Genomic DNA, 26,210 nt, shown 5'->3' with positions numbered 1-26,210 from the left:
GTCAGGCTCTCGTCCAATAACAACTTGTAATAGTTTAAATGTGACAACTATTAGAAACATCTTTAGAAGAGTAGTGTGTAAGATCTACACTCCTAGTGTCATTTGTTTTTGAGTCTGATAAAGACTGGGTAATGAGGATGTATTTTCGTAATGCTGACAAGTTGTTTGTGGGTGGGAAAGTATGGGTATTTCCAGATGTCTGTGTAGATACACAGGAGAAAAGGAAACAATTTTTGCTTCAGGGCCCCTGAAGATATCGTCCTTGGGGGCACATTTCTTCTTGCATTTTCCTTGCAAATGTTTAATTCTTTTTAGAATCTAATAGATATCTTTTCTACGAGCCAAACAACTAAAGGCTTTTCTTGAAAATAAGCGTAAAGTACAGGTCCAGATTAAGGATATGAGGGAAGAAAATGAATAATAGTTATCTAATGTGAAGTATGGAAATAATGAGACAAGTAGTTTGAAAACACCTTTTTCATTTTGGTATTTTGTAGTTTTTCTTATGTTTTATCTCTTGGGAAATCTCTCTCCCCAATATTGTGGACTTATAGCCATTTAAATTTTGTATTATATGAAGTTTTTCTTTATCTAACTTTTGTTAATGTAATCTTTGATATAGCTTATTGATTTCTATTACCTAATGCATGAATATGTTATATTGCAATTTAAAATTGAATAAAGAAATTTAAAAAAAAGAAAGAAATAGGAGGTGCGCTTAGTAAAATGAGCAACCAGGGAATCCACTTTAGGCCAACTAAACAGCTGCTACACTCTTGTGCCATAAGGTGCAGCCTTACAGAGCGTCCCAGTGCTTTGAGATCAAGAGATTAATATCAGGGTGCAAGGAACTCTGAAGACTGTGCTCGCACTCCACACTATAGGGAGGAGGAAGTAGAAGGATCTGGTTGAGTGGCTAAATCCAACTTATGCAGAGATTCTGAAAATAAGGATCTGGCAAGGTTGCATACCCTAAATAAAACGCAGAACCATTGGATCGTCCCATGGTTTCCAAGCGCCAAAACTTGATCCAAAGAGCCTGCATACAGTCACGGGTCTCCTGCCACATGAGTAGCAATCCCCTGAAAATAAGGGATCATCAAAACGGTCATAATCTGCATCTCCAGGACAGAGGTCTCCCATCAACCTGAACGCAACAGACTGGATAGAAGACGTGTCCTGTGAGAGTTTGCCGTATGGGGATGAAACCAGGCAAAGAAAAAAAAAAAAAAAAAAAGAAAAGATTGTTTTCAATCTAACTTTTTTTTATATTGTGTTCTCCAAGCTCCTAGTGCAGCCTTTGATGTCCTCCTATGTCCTTAATGCCCCCAGTGCCTCCTTCTACCCGCTAGCTGTCTGCCCCCAAGCTGACTTGCTACCGATTCCTCATCCCTGGGGCACGGGCAGTGTGTCTGGAGGGAATGCATGGATGGGAGAACATCGCAGGGGAGGAGACATAGGCCATCCTGGGACTGTCTGCCAAGTCTCTTCCCTGAAGAAGCCCTTTCTGGAAACGTCAATCGCTCCTCCTAAACTTACTTGCTCCACTTCATCACTGACGCTGAAACCGTGGATTGAGACAAAGTTTTATTTTATTTTTCTTTCCAGCTTATGATTTATCTTTAATCTTATCTATGTTTTGCCTTTTGTCTTTGTTTTGTTCTATTTCTATCATTTAAATTTCTCCAGAATTCTACTGTTCAACAGCTCCCCCTTCTGCTTCTATTCCTTCTCTCCTCTCTTCTACCTTCCAAAATATTTAGATCAATGCTGTCTTGTTAAAATGTTTATTTTATTTTTATTTTTCCTCTAACTCTACTTTTCACTTCTCTATTACCCTCCAGGTACTTTAGTTAGATTGTGAGCCTTCGGAACAGTAAGGGAATTTTTCAAGTACCTTTCTTATTTCTAATCTTAATGTATATTTTCTGTAAACCGCTTAGAACCTAACGGATGTAGCGGTATATAAGAAATAAATTACATTACATCCCTCACCCTCTCGGTCCTTCTGTGTCCTTGCTTGTGAAGTCACGTACATAACCATAGTAACGAAAAATGCACTCACATAACTCATGTAATGTTGCAACATGTCCCTGTACATCATAGTTGCTTTCGTGTGTAAACGTAGGAAGTGCGCACGTCATGCGTACATTTCTGATGCGCATACAGCATTTATATTGCATGCAATTATTTCGCATGCATTTGTCTGGTCGCAAATGTCCGCACGCATTTGTCTTGCCACCTTTTGCTCCAGGTTCAAAACACAGCTGCAACATATAGCATTAGTTTCATGGTACTATTCTTAGGGGCCAGGATCCAAGCAGTAGCACAGGAAGATTACTGCTACAGGTCACAACAGCCATGTTCAGAGACCCTTTCAAAAATATGTTTCACGATTTCAACATCCTGACTTGGACATCCCTTTTCTGTACTAGATTCGCTCTACAAAACTAGGCTGAGCATGAAAGATATGTGATTTTATTCTAAACAGGAAACTAAAAAGCAAGAACACTAATTAAAGATAAAAGTTATGCAATGAGTAAAAGGATAGGATATGAGATGAAAGATTATAACTTCAAAGCTGGAAAAATCCCAGATACCAAGTTACCTGGGCACCAAAAATTTGCCAAACTGGCATTGCTTCCAGAGACTTGCCAAGAGGGAGGAGACAGACCCAGGCCTATGTAGAAAAGCCGTTGCTATTCACAAGGGGCTGGGAGGGAGAGAAGGCAGGTGAGACAACAGCTTGACAGTAGGTAGGAGTCAGGCCTCAATGGTCACAGAAGCAGACACTTATGCTGTCTCCTACTGTTGATTACACTATGTAGCAGTTTTTTGTTCTTGGGCAGTAAGTGTAATTTCCCAATTGCTCATGCCTAAAAGTATAGAAGATACCTGTTATTGCCATAAAACTTTGGTTTTGTGACCAGGATTGTCAAATTTTGCAATTTAACTATTTAAAACTTGAAAATGCTGAAATTTTTTTCATTCTTATAGTCATAAAAAACAACATATGAATCACAATTAACATTTATTTATATTGACATTATACAAAGATGACCAGAGAAGATTTAGAAGTGAGTAGTTTCTTGAGATTTGTGATTATATTGTTATATGTTTATAAAAATAACATGATGGGAGATTACAGCTGGGGGCTGATTTGTGAAAGTGACTTACAATATAAGTGTGTGTGTGTATACACACACACACATAAAGACTATGTATGTATGTGTGTGTATATATATATACTAGTCTTTAAGCCCATTACATTAACGGGTGCTAGAATATATATTTGTCTGTCTTTCTTTATTTCTGTCTCTCTCTGCCGCTGTCTCTTTCTTCTTTTCTTTCTGTCTCCCTCCCTCCCACTATCTGTCTCTCTCCCTGCCCTCTATGCAGCATACAATTTGTTGGAGAGATCAGTCTGCCTGCTTTTAAATATCAGCAGCATTGGGAAAACAACTGCTTTTACACCTAAGCAGCAGTGGGTCCTTCCGCAACCACCAAGAACCCACAGACCCGAACCTGCCAGGAATGTGAGATCCGCCCCCCCTACAATTCGATAAGAAGATCAACTGTTTTTACACCTAAGCAGCAATAGGACCAGCCGCCACTACCGGGAACCCTTTGCCACGATCCAGCCAGACATATAAAATCTTCCCCCAGCATTCCATTGGATAGATCAATCTACCTGCTTTTAAATATCAGCAGCAGTGGGAGAACAACTGCTTTTACACCTAAGCAGCATTGGGACCAACCGCAACTACCAAGAGCCCATAGACCAGATCATGACAGGAGTGTGAGCTCCACACCTCCTGCAGTCCGCTAGGAAGATCAACTGCTTTAACACCTAAGTAGCAGCAAGACCAGCTGCCTATAATAGGAGCCCTTGCCCCGATCCAACCAGGCATGTGAGCTCCTCCCCCTATATCCCGTTTAAGAGATCAATCTACCTGCTTTAAATATCAGCAGCAGTAGAAAAACAACTGCTTTTACATACAAGCAGCAGCGAGACCTACCGCAACCACCAAGAGCCCACAGACCCGATCCTGCCAGGAGTGTGAACTCCTCCCCTGCAGTCCATTGGAGAGATCAATCTGCCTGCTTTTAAATATCAGCAGCAGTGGAGATCAACTGCTTTTACACCTAAGCAGCAACGAGACCAGCCACAACCACCGAGAGCACACAGACCCGATCCTACCAAGAGTTTGAACTCTTCCCCCCATGCAATCCGCTAAGAAGATCGACTGTCGGCTCCGGGCGGCTTTCCCGCAGAGGAGAGAATCCTGCATTCACCGTGGGCCTCATCTGGGGCAGCCTCCTTGGAGCGGCTGGGGCACGGGCAGTGTGTCTGGGAGGGAATGCATGGATGGGAGAACATCGCAGGGGAGGAGACATAGGCATCCTGGGACTGTCCTGAAGAAGCCCTTTCTGGAAACGTCAATCTCTCCTCCTAAACTTACTTGCTCCACTTCATCACTGACGCTGAAACCGTGGATTGAAGACAAAGTTTTATTTTATTTTTCTTTCCAGCTTATGATTTATCTTTAATCTTATCTATTGTTTTGCCTTTTGTCTTTGTTTTGTTCTATTTCTATCATTTAAATTTCTCCAGAATTCTACTGTTCAACGGCTCCCCCTTCTGCTTCTATTCCTTTCTCTCCTCTCTTCTACCTTCCAAAGTATTTAGATCAATGCTGTCTTGTTAAAATGTTTATTTTATTTTTATTTTTCCTCTAACTCTACTTTTCACTTCTCTATTACCCTCCAGGTACTTTAGTTAGATTGTGAGCCTTCGGGACAGTAAGGGAATTTTTCAAGTACCTTTCTTATTTCTAATCTTAATGTATATTTTCTGTAAACCGCTTAGAACCTAACGGATGTAGCGGTATATAAGAAATAAATTACATTACATTACATTACATTTCTCTCCCCCCCTCCACTTCCCTGTGCAGTAGCTACATTAGCATTCCATCCCCCTCCATTTCCCTGTGCTGCAGCATTTCCCTCCCACCCCACTTCCCTGTGCAGCATTTTACTCCCCCCCCCCCACTTCCCTGTGGTCTCTCTGTCTGTGTTTGTTTTGGTGTTTGTCTCTTTGCCTGCTGTATGTGTGTTTGTTTTCTGTGTGTGTTTGTGTGTGTTGGTTGGCAGGTTAACTTGCTTCCCAGTCGCGGTAGCTGGATGGGGCTGGAGACCGGTTGTTGAGGGGTCAGTATTATCCAATCAGTGGTGATACTGCGAGGGCCCAGTTCTAGATCGCCTTTCACTACCATCCCAGCGAAACACAACTGGTGGGTCAACTGTTCTGGAGAGAATAACATGTCCCGGGGAACCGGCGGAGGAAGCAGCCGAGAGCTACTCGCAGCCGCCATCCAGGATCTTCCCTCTCATACACTTATCACTGGCCGGCAGGGAGCCGAGGATGAGCGTCTGGACCTCCGAGCAGCCCCCGGATTCCACCCGGCAGCTCTGACCTGGGGGACACTGAAACTAACTGACCTCTATACAACCTGAGAAATGACAAATGATCTTCCTTTGTTACCCTCCATTCATATATATCTACCTACTCTACACCACTTTTTACCACTTGACAAATGACCTTACTGCTTACAACTCTAGAAATGACAAATGATCTACTCTTCACAACTCTAGAAATGACAATTGTTCTTCCATTGTAACCCCCATTAATAAATCTTATGTAATCTGCCTTGAACCGCAAGGTAATGGTGGAATAGAAATCTCTAATGTAATGTAATATTACATTAACGGGTGCTAGAATGTGTGTGTGTGTCTGTATTTATTTCTTTCTCTCTCTCTCTCCTTAGCCTGTTTCTGTATTTCTTTCTTTCTGTCTTTCTTTTTCCTCGGCTGTCCACCACCACCCCTTGCCTGCTCCCCCTTCCATTCTCCCTTCCTTTTACCTCCCCTGTGTCCACCACCACCCCTTCACTGCTCCCCTTATCCAGCAGCAGCCCTTCTCCCTTTGTTTTAACTCCCCCTTGTCCAGCAGCACCTCTTTCCTGCTCCCCCTGTCCAGCAGTAGGCCTCCCTTCCTTTTTCTGCCCCCCCCCGGTCCATCAGCACCTCTTCCCATGTCCAGCAGCAAAGCGGGAGGAGGAGGAAGCTGGGGTTACGCGGCGCAGCAACGGCAGCAGCTCGGCCGTGCAGCCTGCGCTAGGCAGAGCCAGGGTCGGGCAGTACCTCTTTTCTGTTCCCCCTGTCCAGCAGTAGGCCTCTCTTCCTTTTTCTGCCCCCCCTGTCCAGCAGTAGGCCTCCCTTCCTTTTTCTGCCCCCCCCCCTGTCCATCAGCACCTCTTTTCTGCTCCCCCTGTCTAGCAGTAGGCCTCCCTTCCTTTTTTTTGGAAGAACAATATTACATTAAAAATCACCCACTGTACTTATTCTCAGAACAATGATGCCAGCTTTGATTTGGCAATATCTTCTGTTTCCAGCAATACTGGTAATACATGGTCCGATGCTCGTGCACAATTGCAAAAGGGGTGTTAAGATGGTGTCAGGGGTGCTCCGACTAACCTCGCGCTCACTTTGTGGCTCACTTGCATTTATACATCCAACTGCCGCATTTAGGTCTTATCATTTATGCCAGCCAGAGACGTGGTATAAGTGGTTGGTCCAAAGGGTTTTTTTCTCCTTGGAGAATTTTTGTGGTCCAAAAGTTTGGCTTATGTCAAAACAGATTTGGCTCACAATTCAGTTCCCAGTGTTTGCCCTTTAACTTTTAGAAGCCTATATCGAAATCACCTCTCATTGGCTATTGTATTTACATATTAAGGGATTAATGAAAATGGAAGACATCCCCTTGTCGTCCTTCCCTCTGCCGCCTGCAGCTGCCAACATCCGCCTCAGGAGATTCTTGCGCATGCGCACTCCTACCTGCGGTGCCCTACAGCGCACGGAAAACGGGAGCACGCAGGTGGGAGTGCGCATGCGCACTTAGGGCTTTATTATATTATATCTTCGGGGGTGGGGTGAGACAAAGTGTGGAAGGCAGTGAGAGGGACATGGGAAGGAGGCACTAGGGCACTAATGACATGGGAAGGAGGCACTGGGGGCACTAAAGACAGGAAGGGGCACTAAGAACATGGGAAGGAGGCACGGGGCACTAAAGACAGGAAGGGGCACTAAGGACATGGGAAGGAGGCACTGGGGGCACTAAAGAAATGGGAAGGAGGCACCGTGGGTACTAAGGACACAGGAAGGAAAGAGGGAGGGAATAGAAAGGGACAATTCTTGGGCCTGAGTGCAGAAAGAAAGAAATGAAAGAAAGGATACACAGACAGAAGGAAACACAACCAGAGACTCATGAAATCACCAGACAGCATAAGTAGGAAAAATGATTTTATTTTCAATTTAGTGATCAAAATGTGTCAGTTTTGAGAATTTATATCTGCTGTCTATATTTTGCACTATATTTGTCTATTTTTCTATAGTTACTGAGGTTACCGAGCTCACGGAGATGGGGTGGAAACGGGGTTTTTACATTTTAGTCCTAGAAGTTTGCCGGTCCACAAAATAATTCTTTTATTTCTGCCAGTCCACGGGTTTAAAAAGGTTGAAAAACACTGACCTAGTGCTTCACTAGTATTACCAAATAGGAAAGAAGAGAGGGTAAAAGCTGGAGGTTGTGAGGAACAAGGAAATTAGTACAAAAAAAAAAAAAAGAGAGAGAAAACGTTATATCCACCGCTAACTTGAACATTTGAAGCCCTACTGAGCAGCAACTCCCACCTTGTAACGACTGTATAAATCCTCCAAATCTTCTGGCTCAGGACCCAGAAAAGATAGGCCGGTCTGAGGTCTGGAGATGAACAGCACAGGAGCTTCTTCCTGGAGGAGTTAAAAAGGAGTTTAGGCAAGACTTCCTGTTCAGGTCCTGCACAAATACAACAATTTGAAAAGGTTTGGAGAGAGACAGTTTGAAAAGGTTTGGAGAGAGACAAACAAAAAACTCTTTACTGCAGGGGTGCCCAAATGGTCGATAGTGATCGACCAGCAGATCGCAAAGGCAATGCGAGTTGATTGCGTTGCCTTTGCGATCTTGTTCTACCTGCCTCCCCGAGACAGGCCATGTGCTTACAAGCACCGGTCCCACAAGCCTTCACCTCCGACATCAATGAGGAAGTTCTGGACTAGCCAATCGCTGCCTGGCTGGCCTGGAACTTCCTCTCAGATGTCAGAATTGACGTTGGGTGGGGGGGGCTTGTGGCCCCAACACTTGTATGCGCCAGGCCTGGCTCGGGGAAGCAGGGAGAAATAGGCTAGGTGGCTGTGGGGGGGCAGGGAGAGAGAAATAATCGGGGAAGTGGAGAAATTAGCGTGATGGCTTCGGGGCAGGGGGATAGAGAAAGAAAGACAGGCGGGTGAAGAGAAAGTGAGAAAGACAGACAGGCGGGCGAAGAGAGAGAGAGAGAGAAAGAAAGACAGGCGGGCAGGGGAAAGAGAGAGAGAGAAAAAAAGACAGGCGGGCGGGGGAAAGAGAGAGAGAGAAAGAAAGACAGGCAGGAAGAGGAAGAGAGAAAAAGAAAGAGGCAGGCGGGGGAAAGAGAGAGAGAAAGAAAGAAAGAAAGAGGCAAGCGGGGGAAAGAGAGAGAGAGAGAGAAAGAAAGAAAGAGAGGCAGCGGGGGAATAGAGAGGAGAGAGAGAGAGAAAGAAAGAGGCAGGCGGGGGAAAGAGAGAGAGAGAGAGAAAGAAAGAGGCAGGCGGGGGGAAAGAGAGAGAGAGAGAAAGAAAGAGGCAGGCGGGGGAAAGAGAGAGAGAAAGAAAGAGGCAGGCGGGGGAAAGAGAGAGAGAAAGAAAGAAGAAGGCAGCGGGGGAAAGAGAGAGAGAAAGAAAGAGGCTGGCGGGGGAAAGAGAGAGAGAGAAAGAAAGAGTGCAGGCGGGGAAAAGAGAGAGGGGGGAAAAGAGAGGAGAAAGAAAGACAGGCGGGCGGGGGAGAGAGAGAGAGAGAGAGAGAGATAGAAAGAACAGGCGGGCGGGGGAAGAGAGAGAGAGAGAGAAAGACAGGCGGGCGGGGGAGAGAGAGAGAGAGGAGAAAGACAGGCGGGCGGGGGGAAAGAGAGAGAGAGAGAAAGACAGGCAGGCGGAGGGGAAAGAGAGAGAGAAGAGAGAGAGAAAGACAGGCAGGCGGGGGGAAGAGAGAGAGAGAGAAAGAAAGAGAGGCAGGCCGGGGGAAGGAAAGAGAGAGAGAGAGAAAGAAAGAAAGAGGCAGGCGGGGGAAAGAGAGAGAGAAAGAAAGAAAGAGGCAGGCGGGGGAAAGAGAGAGAGAGAAAGAAAGAAAGAGGCAGGCGGGGGAAAGAGAGAGAGAGAGAGAAAGAAAGAGGCAGGCGGGGGAAAGAGAGAGAGAGAGAGAAAGAAAGAAAGAGGCAGGCAGGGGAAAGAGAGAGAAAGAGAATGACAGGCGGGCGGGGGAGAGAGAGAGAGAGAGAGAGAGAGAGAAAGACAGGCGGGCGGGGGAGAGAGAGAGAGAGAGAAAGACAGGCGGGCGGGGGAAAGAGAGAGAGAGAGAGAGAAAGACAGGCGGGCGGGGGAAAGAGAGAGAGAGAGAGAGAGAGAAAGACAGGCGGGGGGGGGAAAGAGAGAGAGAGAGAGAGAGAAAGACAGGCGGGTGGGGGAAAGAGAGAGAGAGAGAAAGAAAGAAAGAGGCAGGCGGGGGAAAGAGAGAGAGAGAGAAAGAAAGAAAGAGGCAGGCGGGGGAAAGAGAGAGAGAGAGAAAGAAAGAAAGAGGCAGGCGGGGGAAAGAGAGAGAGAGAGAAAGAAAGAAAGAGGCAGGCGGGGGAAAGAGAGAGAGAGAGAAAGAAAGAGGCAGGCGGGGGGGAAAGAGAGAGAGAGAAAGAAAGAAAGAGGCAGGCGGGGGAAAGAGAGAGAGAGAAAGAAAGAAAGAGACAGGCGGGAGAAAAGAGAGAGAGAGGGGGGAAAGAGAGAGAAAGAAAGACAGGCAGGCGGGGAAGACAGAGAGAGAGAGAGAGAAAGACAGGTGGGCGGGGGAAAGAGAGAGAGAGAGAGAGAGAGAGAGAGAGAGAGAAAGACAGGTATCAGCATAGCTATTGCTAGCAATCAGCATTTTCAGTTGGCAGAACTAATGTCAGCAAAGGCCTATGGGAAATTATCTGACTCTGGAATGTTGATGCAGAATTCTGTGCTAAGCATCCAGCCAGACTGGATTGTTTATCAAGAAGATAGGCTGCTTGAATGGGACAAAGAAGCCAGAGACTAATCCCATCACACCTTCCTTATCAATTAAATTAACCATTGTTTCAAACAGTTTACAAATTCTAAACAGAAAGATACTGGGACATACAATAGTTTCTATACTCAGAATAAGATTCCAAGCTATAAAAGCCTCCTCTCTGCAACACACATGAAGCTATCTCTTTCTATCTCTCTGTCTATCCTTCTCTTTATCTAAGGAACCCGAAGCTTAGTCCATCACCCCATCTCCCTTTCTCAATCTCTCTCTGGATCTCCCTGGAACTTCAGACTTCTATGTCTCTATTTTCCTCTGAACTCTGTAAGGCAGAGAAACTGCTTTGCTCTCTCCTTAATTATAATGCTTTACTGTAAGCCTATTTCTATAATATATTCTTTATGCAATCACCTCTGGCTGTGTTTCTTATTTGATTCTACTCCTGGTGAATCTTCTGAGGGAACTGAACCTGGGACCTGGCGTTTGTAAGGGCGCCTCTCACATAACCCCTACCACCATACATTGTGGGGGCCATCCACTAACAATCCTTACAACAGGCAGGTAGGGGAAAGAGAAAGAAAGACAGGCGGGGAGAAAGAGAGAGAAAAGGAGAGAGAGAGAGACAGGTGGAGAGGAGACAGGCAGGTAGGGGGGAGAGAAAGAAAAAGACAGACATCCACCTGCTATACAAGTCCCCTCTGAAGCCTACTGAAGACAAGCACATGCACACACGAGCCCAGAAAGGCAAAGTTACAACTGCAAACAATAGTAAGGAGGACTGCAGCTACTCAACCAAAGTGTCCTTCAGCGCCACCCCTCCCTCCATAGGCAAAGTGGTGGGCCCCCCCCCTCCCCAAGTATACAGCTTAGGAAGCTGACAGGCATCTAGCTCCTCCTGAGCTACTGGACACAATCGGTCCATTGCGTTCCCTCACCTGGAGATATGCCTCCGGCGTGGACTAGAGTCGAACCAGTTCCTGCCTAGCCATGAGGACCAGAGATACCTCAAGAGGCTTTCAATAACTAGCCGTGAGGGGGATAGTGAACGCTGAAAACTGCACTACATATCTCACAATAAAAGTCCCTGTAAACTGAAAAACGAAACAGGCAACCCTTCTCTAAAAAAGAGCCTGCATGCAGCAAACCAGGACCTCCCTAAACATCCTCTCCTGTAAATGTCCCACCTCCGAGGACCCAGGAAAGAGAGGGAGAATAATCTGCCCCTGGTAGGTGTGTGTCCTGAGCTGAGGACACCACCCAGCGCCACATGCCCCAAGCTAACACTGTCTAGACCCAGAGTCTTAGTATAGCAGAGACCTGAATACAGGTAACCCCAAACCGCTGACAGGCTTAGAAGGCTGGACACCATGGAGAACAAACCCCATTTGAAACCGCACCACAAACACCGGAGGAAAAAAAAAAATAAATAAATAATGGCAAAATTATAGATATACAATGGCCCTTGCACCTCCGCTGATCGGAGACACGTCACAACTCCCACCTCTACATCAGCGAGTCCACACACAGCACAAAAGGCAAACAGCTACCGCAAAGGAAGGACAACATACAAGCACTGCAGCTGTGTGGTAACCGAAGACACTCTCCGATGCCAAAACAAAGACCGCAACGGAGAGAGACTTGGAAAATGAAAGGAGCCGCTGCGAGGGAAAGAGGTACCAGAGGACTGGAAATTGGCGAATGTCACACCTATCTTCAAAAAGGGATCGAGGGGTGACCCCGGGAACTACAGGCCGGTGAGCCTGACTTCAATTATAGGGAAGATGGTGGAAGCTATGATAAAGGACGGCATTTGCGAGCACATTGAGAGAAATGGCCTACTGAGAACAAGCCAGCACGGATTCTGTAAGGGAAGGTCATGCTTAACGAACCTTCTGTACTTCTTTGAGGGAATAAGCAGTCGGGTGGACAATGGGGAACCCATCGACATCATTTACCTCGATTTTCAAAAGGCTTTCGACAAGGTGCCACATGAAAGGCTGCTTAGGAAGCTGTGGAACCACGGGGTGGGAGGGGATGTGCACCGATGGATAGAGCACTGGTTGTCGGGTAGACTGCAGAGGGTCGGAGTGAAGGGCCAATATTCTGACTGGCGGGGAGTCACGAGCGGTGTGCCGCAGGGATCGGTGCTGGGGCCGTTACTCTTCAACATATTTATCAATGATCTGGAAAAGGAGGCAAAGTGCGAGGTTATAAAATTTGCAGACGATACCAAACTGTGCGGCAGGGTTAGCTCCAGGGAGGAGTGTGAGGACCTGCAAAGGGACCTAAACAAGCTGGAAGACTGGGCGAACAAATGGCAAATGCGCTTTAACGTGGAAAAAATGCAAGGTCATGCATATAGGGAAAAAAAAACCCGTTGTTCAACTACAAATTGAGGGGGGGCATTGTTGGGAGAAAGCAGTCTTGAGAGAGACTTGGGAGTGCTGGTGGATGCATCACTGAAGCCATCTGCACAGTGCGCAGCGGCCTCAAAAAAAGCCAACAGGATGCTGGGCATCATAAAAAGGGGCATAACAACCAGGACGAGGGAAGTCATCTTGCCACTGTATCGAGCGATGGTGCGTCCGCATCTGGAATATTGCGTTCAATATTGGTCGCCGTACCTCAAGAAGGACATGGCGGTACTCGAGAGAGTCCAAAGGAGAGCAACGAAACTGGTAAGAGGGCTGGAACACTGCCCATATGCCGAGAGGTTGGATAGGCTGGGGCTCTTCTCTCTGGAAAAAAGGAGGCTCAGGGGTGATATGATAGAGACCTTCAAGATCATGAGGGGCATAGAGAGGGTGGATAGGGACAGATTCTTCAGGCTGAAGGGGACAACAGGTACGAGGGGGCATTCGGAGAAACTGAAGGGAGATAGGTTCAAAACGAATACAAGGAAGTTTTTTTTCACCCAAAGGGTCGTGGACACTTGGAATGCGCTACCGGAGGACGTGATTGGGCAGAGTACGGTACAAGGATTCAAACAGAGACTGGACGGATTCCTGAGGGATAAAGGGATCGTGGGATACTGAGAGGAAACCAAGGTGGCATGGGGGCCCCTTCTGGTGATTTGGACAGGTCGTGACCTGTTTGGGCCGCCGCGGGAGCGGACTGCTGGGCAGGATGGACCTATGGTCTGACCCGGCGGAGGCACTGCTTATGTTCTTATGTTCTTATGCGTCATTTGAGCGGGAAAATGGCACACTCTCTGGCACTCAACAGAAACTTCAATGGGCCCATCAAGCACAACAAGCTGAACAATTTGCGAGCACATCGAGAGAAATGGCCTACTGAGAACAAGCCAGCACGGATTCTGTAAGGGAAGGTCGTGCTTAATGAACCTTCTGTACTTCTTTGAGGGAATAAGCAGTCGGGTGGACAATGGGGAACCCATAGACATCATTTACCTCGACTTTCAAAAGGCTTTCGACAAGGTGCCACATGAAAGGCTGCTTAGGAAGCTGTGGAACAACGGGGTGGGAGGGGATGTGCACAGATGGATCAAGCACTGGTTGTCGGGTAGACTGCAGAGGGTCGGAGTAAAGGGCCAATATTCTGACTGGTGGGGAGTCACGAGCGGTGTGCCGCAGGGATCGGTGCTGGGGCCGTTACTCTTCAACATATTTATCAATGACCTGGAAAAGGAGGCAAAGTGCGAGGTTATAAAATTTGCAGACGATACCAAACTGTGCGGCAGAGTTAGGTCCAGGGAGGAGTGTGAGGACCTGCAAAGGGACCTGGACAAGCTGGAAGACTGGGCAAACAAATGGCAAATGCGCTTTAACGTGGAAAAATGCAAGGTAATGCATATAGGGAAAAAGAACCCGTTGTTCAACTACAAATTGGGGGGGGCATTGTTGGGAGACAGCAGACTTGAGAGAGACTTGGGTGTGCTGGTGGATGCATCACTGAAGCCATCTGCACAGTGCGCAGCAGCCTCGAAAAAAGCCAACAGGATGCTGGGCATCATAAAGAGGGGCATAACAACCAGGACGCGGGAAGTCATCATGCCATTGTATCGAGCGATGGTGCGTCCATATCTGGAATACTGCGTTCAGTATTGGTCGCCGTACCTCAAGAAGGACATGGCGGTACTTGAGAGTCCAAAGGAGAGCAACGAAACTGGTAAGAGGGCTGGAACACTGCTCATACGCTGAGAGGTTGGATAGGCTGGGGCTCTTCTCTCTGGAAAAAAGGAGGCTCAGGGGAGATATGATAGAGACCTTCAAGATCATGAGGGGCATAGAGAGGGTGGATAGAGACAAATTCTTCAGACTGAAGGGGACAACAGGTACGAGGGGGCATTCAAAGAAACTGAAGGGAGATAGATTCAAAACAAATGTAAATAAGTTTTTTTTCACCCAAAGGGTCGTGGACACTTGGAATGCGATACCGGAGGAAGTGATCAGGCAGAGTACGGTACAGGGATTCAAACAGGGATTGGACGGATTCCTGAGGGATAAAGGGATCGTGGGATACTGAGAGAGTTATCCAGGTAAAAAGTATAGAAACCCAACCAGGTCGTGCATGTGCAAGACCGGAGGGTTAGGACTTCGATGGGAAGATAGGACTTAAATGGGAAACCAAGGTGGCAAGGGGGCCCCTTCTGGTGATTCAGACAGGTCGTGACCTGTTTGGGCCGCCGCGGGAGCGGACTGCTGGGCAGGATGGACCTATGGTCTGACCCGGCGGAGGCACTGCTTATGTTCTTAATTCCCCCACAAGAGCACGCTGCGGTGCGTAAACCTCGCACCGACTCTAAGAAAAACCACATCGCAAAGCCAGAAGCAGAGCTAAAATACCCATTCGATGCAGGTAAGAACATAAGCAGTGCCTCTGCTGGGTCAGTCCAGAGGTCCATCTTGCCCAGCAGTCCGCTCACACGGTGGCCCATCAGGTCCAGGACCTGCATAGCGATCCTCTGTCTATACCCCACTATCCCTTTTTTCTTTAGGAATTCATCCAATCCCTTCTTGAACCCCGATACCGTACCCTGTTCTATCACACCCTCTGGAAGCGCATTCCAGGCATCCACCACCCTTTGGGTGAAGAACTTCCTAGCATTGGTTCTGAATCTGTCCCCTCTTAATTTTTCCGAATGCCCTCTTCTTCTTGTAGTTTTCGAAGGTTTGAAGAACCTGTCCCTCTCCACTTTCTCTATGCCCTTCATGATCTTGTAAGTCTCTATCATGTCCTCTCTAAGCCTCCGTTTTTCCAGGGAAAATAGCCCCAGTTTCTCTAATCTTTCATCATATGAAAGGTTTTCCATACCTTTTATCAGTCGCATCGCTCTTTTCTGAACCCTCTCGAGTATCGCCATATCCTTCTTAAGGTACAGCAACCAATATTGGATGCAGTACTCTAGATGCGGGCGCACCATCATCCGGTACAATCGCAGGATGACTTCTTTCGATCTGGTTGTAATGCCTTTCTTGATAATACCTAGCATTCTATTCGCCTTCTTGAGGCCACTGCGCATTGTGCCGATGGCTTCATTGTGTTGCCCACTATTACCCCCAAGTCCTTTTCTTGGGTACTTTCACCCATTACCCTCCCATCGTATAACTGTACTTCAGGTTTCTGTTCCCTACATGCAAGACTTTACATTTCTCTACATTAAACTTCATCTGCCATCTCATCGCCCACTTTTCTAGCTTGTTTAGGTCCCTTTGTAGTTCCTCACAGTCCTCTTTAGTCTCAACTCCACTAAATAGTTTGGTGTCTGCGAATTTTATTACTTCGCACTTCATCCCTGTTTCTAGATCATTTATAAATACATTGAACAGCAGCGGCCCGAGTACGGACCCCTGCGGAACACCACTCATGACCCTCCTCCAGTCAGAGTAGTGGCCATTTACTCCTACCCTTTGCTTCCTACCCACCAACCAATTTTTGATCCATTTATGGACGTCTCCTTCCACCTCAAGGTTCTTCAGTTTCCGTAGTAGACGTTCATGGGGTACCTTGTCAAAGGCTTTTTGGAAATCCAAGTATATGATGTCTATGGGGTCCCCTTTGTCCATTTGTTTGTTAATTCCTTCAAAGAAGTGCAATAAGTTCGTTAGGCACGATCTTCCCTTGCAGAAGCCATGCTGGCTTGTTTTCATCAGTTTATTTCTTTCTAGATACTCATCGATGCTGTTTTATCAGCGCTTCTGCCATCTCACTCGGAACCGAAGTCAGACTTACCGGGCTGTAGTTCCCCGGGTCATCTCTCGATCCTTTTTTAAAGATGGATATAACATTAGCTATCTTCCAATCCTTCATGCCTGTTTTAAGGGATAGATTACAAACCCGCTGTAGTAGTTCCGCTATTTCCTCCTTTAGCTCCTTCAAAACCCTAGGGTGGATTCCATCCGGGCTTGGAGATTTGTCACTTTTTAATCTTTCTATCTGCTTATGTACGTCTTCAAGGCTTATTTCCATTGATGTTAATTTTTCTGCTTGATCTCCTGTGAAGATGTGTCCTCTTTTGTAAATACTGATGAAAAGAACATGTTTAGTCTATCCGCCACTTCGTTTTCCTCCTTCACTACTCCTTTCCTGTCTCTGTCATCAAGCGGTCCTACCGCCTCCCTTGCCGGCTGCTTCCATTTAACATATCTGAAGAATGGTTTGAAATTTCGCGCTTCAATGACTAGCTTCTCTTCATATTCTCTTTTTGCTCTTCTGACTACGAGGTGACATTCTTTTTGATGCTTCCTGTGCTCTTTCCAGCTCTCCCCGGTTTTGTCCTTTCTCCATTTCCGGAATGAATATTTCTTGTCTTCTATTGCTTTCTTCATTTCTTTAGTTTTCCATGACGGGTCATTAGTTCAGTTCTTTTTGCAACCTTTTCTAAATCTGGGGATATACAGATTTTATGCTTCGCTCACTGTGTCCTTGAATAATGACCAGGCTTGTTCTACAGTATGTGATTTCCTTGAGCTGTTCCTAAGTTTCTTTCTTACCATTACTCTCATCGCTTCGTAGTTTCCTTTCTTGAAGTTAAGTCATCACTGTGGTTCTCTTCCCCTTCGATATTCCTAATTCAACTTTGAACTTGATCATATTGTGATCGCTGTTTCCCAACAGACCCACTACTTCCACTTCCTTTGCAGGTCCTCTTAGCCCATTGAGGATTAGGTCCAGAGTGGCATTCCCTCTCATCGGTTCTCTGACAAGCTGTTCCATGAAGCAGTCCTGTATAGCTTCCAGGAATCCGGTATCCCTAGCACATTTTGACTTTTCAAGACTCCAGTCTATCCCAGGATAGTTGAAGTCTCCCATAACAATCGTGTTACTGCTTTTGCATTCTCATCTCATCTCGGCTTTCATATCTTCATCATTTGCTTCGGATTGCCCAGGTGGACGATAGTACAGGCCCATCTTTATCTCGGACCCATTTCTTCCCGGTATTTTAACCCATAGTGATTCCAATTTGTCAGTCGTCGCCACTGTCTAATCTGGTCGAGTGTATGTTGTCCTTTATGTATAGGGCTACTCCTCCTCTTTTCTGACCTGACCTGACCGGAGATTTCAACTGCCAGCTCCGGTAGCGGTTTCCAGCAGTGGTGTGTTTACACATCACTATTTCAGAACGGTTGTTTAAAACCTTAAAAGATTTCCATCGCATTTAAAATCGGGTCTCCTGAAGCAGGATATGAAACGGGGCCACACTGGGACCCCAAAACCCTTTATAAAGCTAAGTTACAGCATCATAACGTATTTAGTTCAAGTGTTGTTTGTTTGATGAAGTATATGAAGAAAGAATGCCATCATTTTTTAAAAGTGTTTTGAAAGACTGTGATATTTTTCTACTCTTTTTGAACTCTGGCTTGGAGCATGATCATCATTGAAATAGCTGCAATGACTGGAAGGTAAACTCTGTACCAACACTAGGAGGGTTCACACCTTCCTTGTGGAGTTTCACGTCTCTGAGCAACTTACAATTTTTTGATCACTCTCCATAGACGGGTCATTAATTCTAAGTGAAGTCAGTTTACATTTTTTGATATAAGCACTTTCTGACTTCCCTCTTTTTTCAACTAGTATTACCCCTATATTTTCTAAAGCAAGTTTTATTTCAGCAGGAACCAAAACTGCCTGTACTACATTTGGAATATTACTGCAATTCTGGAGACTGCAAGTTCAAAAAGATTAACAGGATAGAATCAGCCCTGAAGATGGCTACTAAAATGGTCATCTAATATAAAGCACCTAAGGGCATTTAAGAGATCTAAGCATAAATATTATTAACAAAGGCAGAATAAGGAACATAGGACAGAAAAATGTCAACACCTCCAATGCTTGAACAGAAGCTCTGGAATGAGGATTACTATATAGCTCCAGAAAAAGGAGGATGGATTGCAACATCCAGGTTTTACTTCATTTGCTTTCAATGGAAGTAAAACCCAGATGTCATAATCTGTCCTTTTTCTGGCGCCATATGATAACCCTACTAAGCTAAATAAATGTTTTTTTTATGGGTGCTGAAAAGCCTCCTAGTGGAGAGGAAGACTTATCTGAATTCGAGAAAGCATGGAATGAGCACTAAAGATCTCTAAGGGAGAGGAAGAGACCGAAGTTACTAGTTGTCGTTTATCCAGTCTGCTTACCCATACCGCTTTCCCTAAACAAAATAAACGTTATCTCTTCCTGGGCACAATGAAGGAGCGTAACCGATATCGGTTATTGGAGCTGCTAAGCCCCCGCTGGCTCCTACGGCAAACTGGATAGGCCATATCAATTATCATCATTATGTTCTCTGTAGGGAAAGCAACAACAACAACATACACAGAACACTACTAGAACATCAGTTCAGTCCCATGGGATTTGTACATGCAAACTCTGAAGGATCACGAGTGCAGAAAGTCAGTAACGAAGTAGGAAGGACCGACTCAAACCCCGCGATCTCAGTACCCGAACTAGAACCTTCCACAGACACAGTCTTTAAAACATTTCAGTCGTTCTGACTTGACGCTGCCCGATCACTACCTGGCTCCTCTCGATAATAATGCCCAGCTCCTCCATGCTGACTCCGCGCTTCTTCCCGGCCTCTTCTCTAACAGATCCACCGCCTCTGCTACAAATGTCACTTCCTATGAGAACGTTACGGAATTCTGGGAGTTTTAGTTTTCATTAAGCCGGCAGTGAAACGGCCACATCAGCCTATGTCACGAAGGAGGCGTGGCTATCCTGCTCAGTTTGTAAAGCTCCTCCGCGCTCCTTCTGCTCATCTAATAGGATGGCTCTCGAACGCGATTGGTTCGTTTCCACCCTAGCCTCCCTTTGTTGGAGGATAGATGGGACAATGGGCTGTGCTGATTGAGCACCCAGATATATTTTTCTATTTAGTAAGTTTAATGTTAAGACAGTTTAACTATCATTGAAAAATATAATGGTAAATATAATGACTTTTGTTAACGTGTGTTAAAACGCAATTAGGTTCCCAAGGATAATTTCCGACGAGCCCTGTTGAAGATCCTAGGATTGTAAAATCCTGGAAATCCTGATTTTACCTTGTTCCCTGTTTGAGGTCCAAAAAGGCTGAAGGAGAGCTAACAAATACTTGGGGCCATGATGCAAATTATAGTACTTCTTGACATTGATTCCTCCCAGAACAACTGGCCTTGGTAACAATTAACCCTATGCATAAACAGGGCTGCAAACTAAAAGTAGTAATATACAAAACTGAAAACCCCTGATGCCAGACTCTGCATTAGTGCTGTCCGATTCACCGATTCGAATTGATTCTCTTTAAAAAAAAAAAATGAATCACTGCTTCAGTGAGTCCTGATATACCTTTGAGATTCCTAAAGTAGCAGCAGTGGTGATGGTGACCGACTTGGCAGAGGCAGCAAGGTGAACAGGCTTCTGGTTTGCTTTGCTGGAGTCTTCGCTCTGCCGCATCACTGATGATACGGCAGAGGGAAGCCCTGGCAGGCAGGCCGTGAGAAGCCTGTTCTCCATGCTGCCTCTGCCAAGCCGATACAGCTGCTGCTTCTTTAGGAGGCCCGAAGGTGGGGGTCAGTTGGGAAGTGCACAGGGGAATAGGAGGGTGCACAGGGTGATGAGAGATGGTAAAGATGGTGCACATGGGAGAGAGAGGAGAAACTGGTGGCGGTACTACAAAGGTCAAAATATATTTGATACTTTAATCGTCTACCTTGAAAAATGAGAATTTTCAAGGAAGTCATGTGTTGACATTTGTACAGATGGAGCTCTATCTATGGTAGGTTAGATAAATGGGTTTGTAGTGCTTGTAAAACAGCAAAATCCCAACATTATTATAACTCATTACTCTCTATATAACATGTGTCAAACACAAGGCCCGTGGGCCAAATTATGTGGCCCGGAACAACATTCCCGATTTTCCCTTTCTGAGCCGAGTGTGTCCTCCCCTCCGCGCCAGTCAGACAATGACGCCGCCACACTGGAAAGTCCGCCAGCCTCGGCAGCGACTCGGCAGTGCTGTTCGTGGCTTCCCCTCCTGCCCTCTATCCGCCACGGTCCACCTGGGCGGAAACAAGAAGTTGCGCATCATTGGAGACAGTCTGCGGCAGGCAAAAAGCAGATGGAGCCACGCACAGCACTCCCAAATCGCCGAGGCTGGCAGATTCCCTAGCCCGACAGCAACATCGGACCGGTGCTGGAGGGAAAGGCATGACGGGCTGTGAAAAGAGCGAGATGAAGGGAGAGAGATTGTGAAGGAATCCGGGACTGGTTTTCCTGAGTCTTGAACTAAGGTTTCTTCTTAATAAAATGCTGAATTATGTTTAATTGTAGACCTGACTTATCTCATGTTCTAGCCTGCCTGCACTGGGTGTCGTAGCTTGGGTGTTTTAGCTTCTTATGGTTATCTCAGCATACACAGTATTGTATTCCGCCCTCCTGGATATGTAACAGAAAGACTGCAGGGCTCAGATAAGTAACATAGTAGATGACGGCAGATAAAGACCCAAATGGTCCATCCAGTCTGCCCAACCTGATTCAATTTCAATTTTTTTTTTATTTTTATTTCTTCTTAGCTACTTCTGGGCAAGAATCCAAAGCTTTACCCGGTACTGTGCTTGGGTTCCAACTGCCAAAATCTCTGTTAAAACCTACTCCAGCCCATCTACACCCTCCCAGCCATTGAAGCCCTCCCCAGCGCATCCTCCATCAAACAGCCATATACAGACACAGTCCGTGCAAGTCTGCCCAGAACTGGCCTTAGTTCAATTTTTAATATTATTTTCTGATTCTAGATCCTCTGTGTTCATCCCACGCTTCTTTGAACTCCGTCACCGTTTTACTCTCCACCACCTCTCTCAGGAGCACATTCCAGGCATCCACCACCCTCTCTGTAAAGTAGAATTTCCTAACATTGCCTTTGAATCTACCACCCCTCAACCTCAAATTATGTCCTCTGGTTTTACCATTTTCCTTTCTCTGGAAAAGATTTTGTTCTATGTTAATACCCTTCAAGTATTTGAACGTCTGAATCATATCTCCCCTGTCTCTCCTTTCCGCTTGGGCAGCAGTCTCAAACACGTGGCCTGCGGGCTGTATGTGGCCCCCCGGGACTATTTTGCGGCCCGCAATCTGTCCTCTCCACTTCACAAGTTTTCCGATTGTGGAGAGGACAATTGCGTACAGACCACGATCGCTGTAATTGGACTTACAGAAGTCTCTCTGCAGGGAATGTCGGCAAATGGCTCGCGGCTCGCCTAAAGCAGGGGTCCCCAATCTGCTTCCATTGCCGTCTCACTGTCCTCCCCCAAGCCACTGCAAACGGGGAACAGGCCAGCACCGAGGTCTTAGCTCTCCTTTCTTATCTTCCCCAGCTCGGAGCCGACCAATTCTCGCCACCCGACGTCAATTCTAACGTAGGGAGGAAGTTCCGGCTGCCTGGCTGGCCCGGAACTTCTTCTCCGACGTTAGAATTGACGTCGGGTGGCAAGAATTAGTTGGCCCTGCGCTGGGGAAGATAAGCAGGGAGAGCTAAGACCTCGGCATTGGCCTGTTCCCCAATGGTGATGGCTTGGGGGAGGGCAGGGAGAAAGAAAGGGGGGGACAGGGAAACAGAAAGAAAGAAGAGAGATGGGACACAGACAGAAAGGGGCATGGAGAGAGAAAGACAGAAAGAAAGGGCGGGCATGGAGAAAGAAAAAAAGAAAGAAAGGGGGCACGGAGAGAGAAAGACAGACATATAGAAAGAAAGGGGGCATGGAGAGATAGAGAAAGAAGGGGGCAGGGTGAAAGAAATAACAAGTTGGGGGAGGGAAGGAAACAGATGCCATACCAGGGGAAAGGAAGGAAGGAAGGAGGGAGAGAAAGGAAAGAAAGATGTCAGACCATGGAAATAGGGATGGAAGAAGAGAGAGATAGAAGGGAAGGGAAGACATGGAAATGTAGATTTTGAAAAGAAAGCAGAAAAATTGAATATTAAATTAATGCCAAAGATGGATGCAAGGCAGAAAGTGAAGACGGAGAGAAAAACAGTCAAAGGACAAGAAGGCCCTTGAAACAGTTAAAAGCACAGAAAAATAAAGTCACCAGCCAACAAAGGTAGGGAAAATGATTTTATTTTCAATATAGTGATTGAAATGCAGGGCCGCCATCAGGGCAGTACTACCAGTCCTGCATTCGGAGGCCCGGAGCTGACAGGGGGCCCAGGCTCCCCCAGGGTCCTAGGCAGTGTTCTAAGGCAGGGGCGCCAGTAGCTCGCCAAGGCAAAGTGAGTCGATCACCCAGGACTCACTTTGTCTTGGCGATCTAATCTATCGGGCCAATCAGTCTTCCTCTCCCCGACGTCAATTCTGCCGTCTGAGAGGAAGTTCGGGCCAGCCAATCACTGCCTGGCTCGGCGGAACTTCCTCTCCGACGGCAGAATTGACGTCGGGGAGAGGAAGACTGATCGGCCCGAAGCAGGGAGAGCATGCGTCGGCATCGGCTTTGGGGGCCTGTTATCCATTGGTGGGTCATGTTCCCCGATGGCAGTGGCAGTGGCTTGGGGAACGGCAGGGAGAAAGAAAGAAAGGGGGCAGGCAGGGAAACAGAAGGAAAGAAGAGAAACAGAAAGAAAGGTCAGGGAGAGAGGAAGAAAAAGTTGGGGGAGGGAATGAGGTGTGGAGGAGAGAAAGCATACAGGCTGATAGAAGGGAAGAAAGATTGGATGCACAGTCAGAAGAAGAAAGTGCAACCAGAAATCACCAGACAAGGTAGGAAAAATGATTTTATTTTAAATTTAGCAAAGTGGAGGCAGTATTACCACAGTTTTCAAAGGAATTTGCCCAAATAACTTAATAGTTAACTGGATAAATTCCCAGAGATGAAAACTTCCCTTCACTTACTATGCACAGTTCTGAATTTATATCTGCTGTCTATATTTTACAATATGGTCCCCTTTTACTAAACCGCAATAGTGGTTTTTAGCGCAGGGAGCCTATGAGCGTCAAGAGCAGCGCTGGGCATTCAGCGCAGCTCCCTGCGCTAAAAACTGCTATTGTGGTTTAATAAAAAGGATGGAGGGTAAATTTGTCTATTTTTGTATGGTTGTTACTGAGGTGACAATGCATAGAGTCATCTGCCTTGACCTCTTTGAAAAAAAACCCAGAATAGGAATGATAATTAACATTTTCTCAGCGTATAGTGTGCTTTGTGTTTTTTAATTTTATTGTTGGTAGATCATTTTGACTTGGTCGTTTTAAAGTAGCTCACAAGCTCAAAAAGTTTGGGCACCTGTGAGCTAGAGCGTTGAAACTGTGTATTTCTATTTTATCCCCTCTTTTACAAAACTGTGGAGCATTTTTTAGCGTCAGCCGTGGTGGTAGCAGCTCTGATGCTCAGAATTCTATGAGCGTCAGGGCTGTTACCACTGTGGCTAAAATCCACACTACAGTTTTGTAAAAGAGTGAGGGGTTAGTTTGTGATGACATATTCCATACTAGGCGAAGGTGTTTTCTGTGTTCTGTGTGTTCGAAAGACATGGTTTTGTTAGGATTGACGGTGTAGGATTGATCTGTGCTGGTCTGGCTTGTTTAGTTTTACAATGGGTATATTGATGTACTGCTCACTGCAATATGTAAGATGCTGCCTTTTCCTAGGTACTCATGTGTGACGTGTAGTTTTCTTACAGATGGGGGGGGTGCCAAAAAATGATGGGCCCCGGGTGTTACATATGCTACGTACGCCACTGTATTGTAAAGATACCAGAAAGCTGGCGTAGCAAAAACTTTAAGTAAATTGTTATTCTTCTAAGTTTTGAGTATTTAACCCTCCCACAATCTCACGGGCACTCGTTTCAAGTTTATTGAGATTTTGATTTAAACGCAATATCAAATATTTTCAATGCGTATAACAAAAAATAAATTTGGGGAAATAAATAAAACCATTTGAACAATAAACATACAAACATATCCATAGATGATTAAAATTACATAAGAAGTACAAGGATAAACTACATTTGTTTAAAAATGCGTTCTCCGCGCCTGCTCATAAATTTGTTGACTGGAAGGATCCAGCAATGTGGCCAGATGCCATTCAGGACAAAGACAGAGGAAGAATTGTGCAATTTGGATTAATGATGGAAGATGATTTAAAGCAAATGGCACAGTCTATGAGTAAAGATCTTGACGGACGTTCTTTTTATGAATATCTCCTCTATGCCAAATCACCCAATGGACGTGAGAAGATTTTACGGGACTGGCTTAGGTGGAGCATTAGCAGAAAAGTATGTGTGTATTCGGCCCATGGAAAAAGGGGGAGGTGTCGTGGGGGAGGGAAGGGGTGCGTGGGGGGCCCAATAGGATTGCTCAGTAAGGGGCCCAGAAATTTCTGATGGCGGCCCTGTTGAAATGTGTCAGTTTTGAGAAAGGAAAGATATTAAACTTTAAATGTGAGGGCTGCAGAAAAAATAGGGTACTCGGAGGGCCACAGAAAAAATAGTTAATGACAATTATGCATAAGGTAAAACTCTTTATAGTTTATAAATCTTTCCTTTAACTGTTAAAGGAAAGATTTATAAACTATAAAGAGTTTTACCTCATGCAAAGTTGTCATTTCTTTAATAAGACATTAACTATTTTTTCTGCCGCCCTCCAAGTACCTACAAATCCAAAATGTAGCCCCACTAAGGGTTTGAGTTTGAGACCACTGCTCTAGGGTATAAATATTGTGACCGGGCCTGTCCCTGAGTAGGTGGGAAACCGGGCTCAGACGACAGGTAGATTTATTAATGCGCCTTTTATATGGCTGGATGAACAAAAAACCGGTAGATGGATTTCTTAGGAACTGGAACCAGGTTTATTGAAGTTTTCAAAGAAAAAAAAAAAAAAGAAAAACATGTTGGAACATCTAGTACGTTCTTCACACTTTCCTCCACCAAGCATAAAACATGGGCTTCAGTCCTGGTGCCCTGCCTGGAGCTTCCAGGTCCATAAAATAAAGTAGGTTAACATCCCAAACCTCCCAACAGAAACAAAGCAAAGGCTTGGCTTTTAAATTCTCCCACTCAAAATGTGTCCAGAGTTAGTGAATGTAGCCAAGCCCAACCTGGGCTAACTTTCAGGAACTTCTTACCCCTCCAAGTCCTCCAGAGGTAAGGTAACTCCACAGTTCTGACTTTTACTTCTCAAATTGGCCAGGATTGCCTGACCCTGCTTTAAACACTGCTAGTGTCCAGGGTTTCAATTAGCCTAGACTGGATTATTGAGGAAAGGGGCAAGACCTCTCACACTCCCCTAAGTCCATATCTTCCCCGGGCTCACTATCCCCAGGAATACTATTCATCTCCCAGTCATTAGACTCCCAGCCCAGGCTGCTTCTCCACCCCTTTTCCCCAGGTGGTTCTTCCCAACTCCCTCCTTGCTTGCATGTAAGCTCCTTGCTAACCTGTCCTCTCCAAGGCCAGTCTTTTGGTCCACCCTCCCAGGGTTTGTCTGGCAAGGCAAGATAGCGTCCAGGGATCTCAATCTCCTGCCTGCTGGGCTGTCTCCTGGATAGCATACGGGGCTGGGGCACAGGAACACCTTGGAAG

General features: G+C 46.0%; 1 protein-coding gene across 4 annotated transcripts in view; it reads right to left on the bottom strand.

Annotated features, from left to right (window-relative positions):
• The window catches only part of PSMC4 (proteasome 26S subunit, ATPase 4), a 133,375-nt gene that overhangs the window by 47,345 nt on the left and 59,820 nt on the right, over positions 1-26,210 (bottom strand). For 2 of the 4 annotated variants that reach the window (XM_033963208.1, XM_033963211.1), the window contains exons 1-2: positions 26,066-26,196; positions 7,753-7,851 (exon numbers count right to left, since the gene is read on the bottom strand). In XM_033963208.1, the coding sequence (XP_033819099.1) occupies positions 7,753-7,851; positions 26,066-26,179 (213 nt within the window). In that variant the 5' untranslated portion in view covers positions 26,180-26,196. Of the gene's footprint in view, positions 1-7,752; positions 7,852-19,186; positions 19,367-26,065; positions 26,197-26,210 lie in introns of those variants that run through there. The other 2 variants (XM_033963209.1, XM_033963210.1) reach the window with 2 other exon arrangements.

The sequence above is a fragment of the Geotrypetes seraphini genome, chromosome 11, assembly GCF_902459505.1.
Source record: "Geotrypetes seraphini chromosome 11, aGeoSer1.1, whole genome shotgun sequence".
NCBI classification, from domain to species: domain Eukaryota; kingdom Metazoa; phylum Chordata; class Amphibia; order Gymnophiona; family Dermophiidae; genus Geotrypetes; species Geotrypetes seraphini.
Note: the sequence above shows the minus strand (reverse complement) of the source record. Positions and strands in the feature narration are given on the sequence as shown.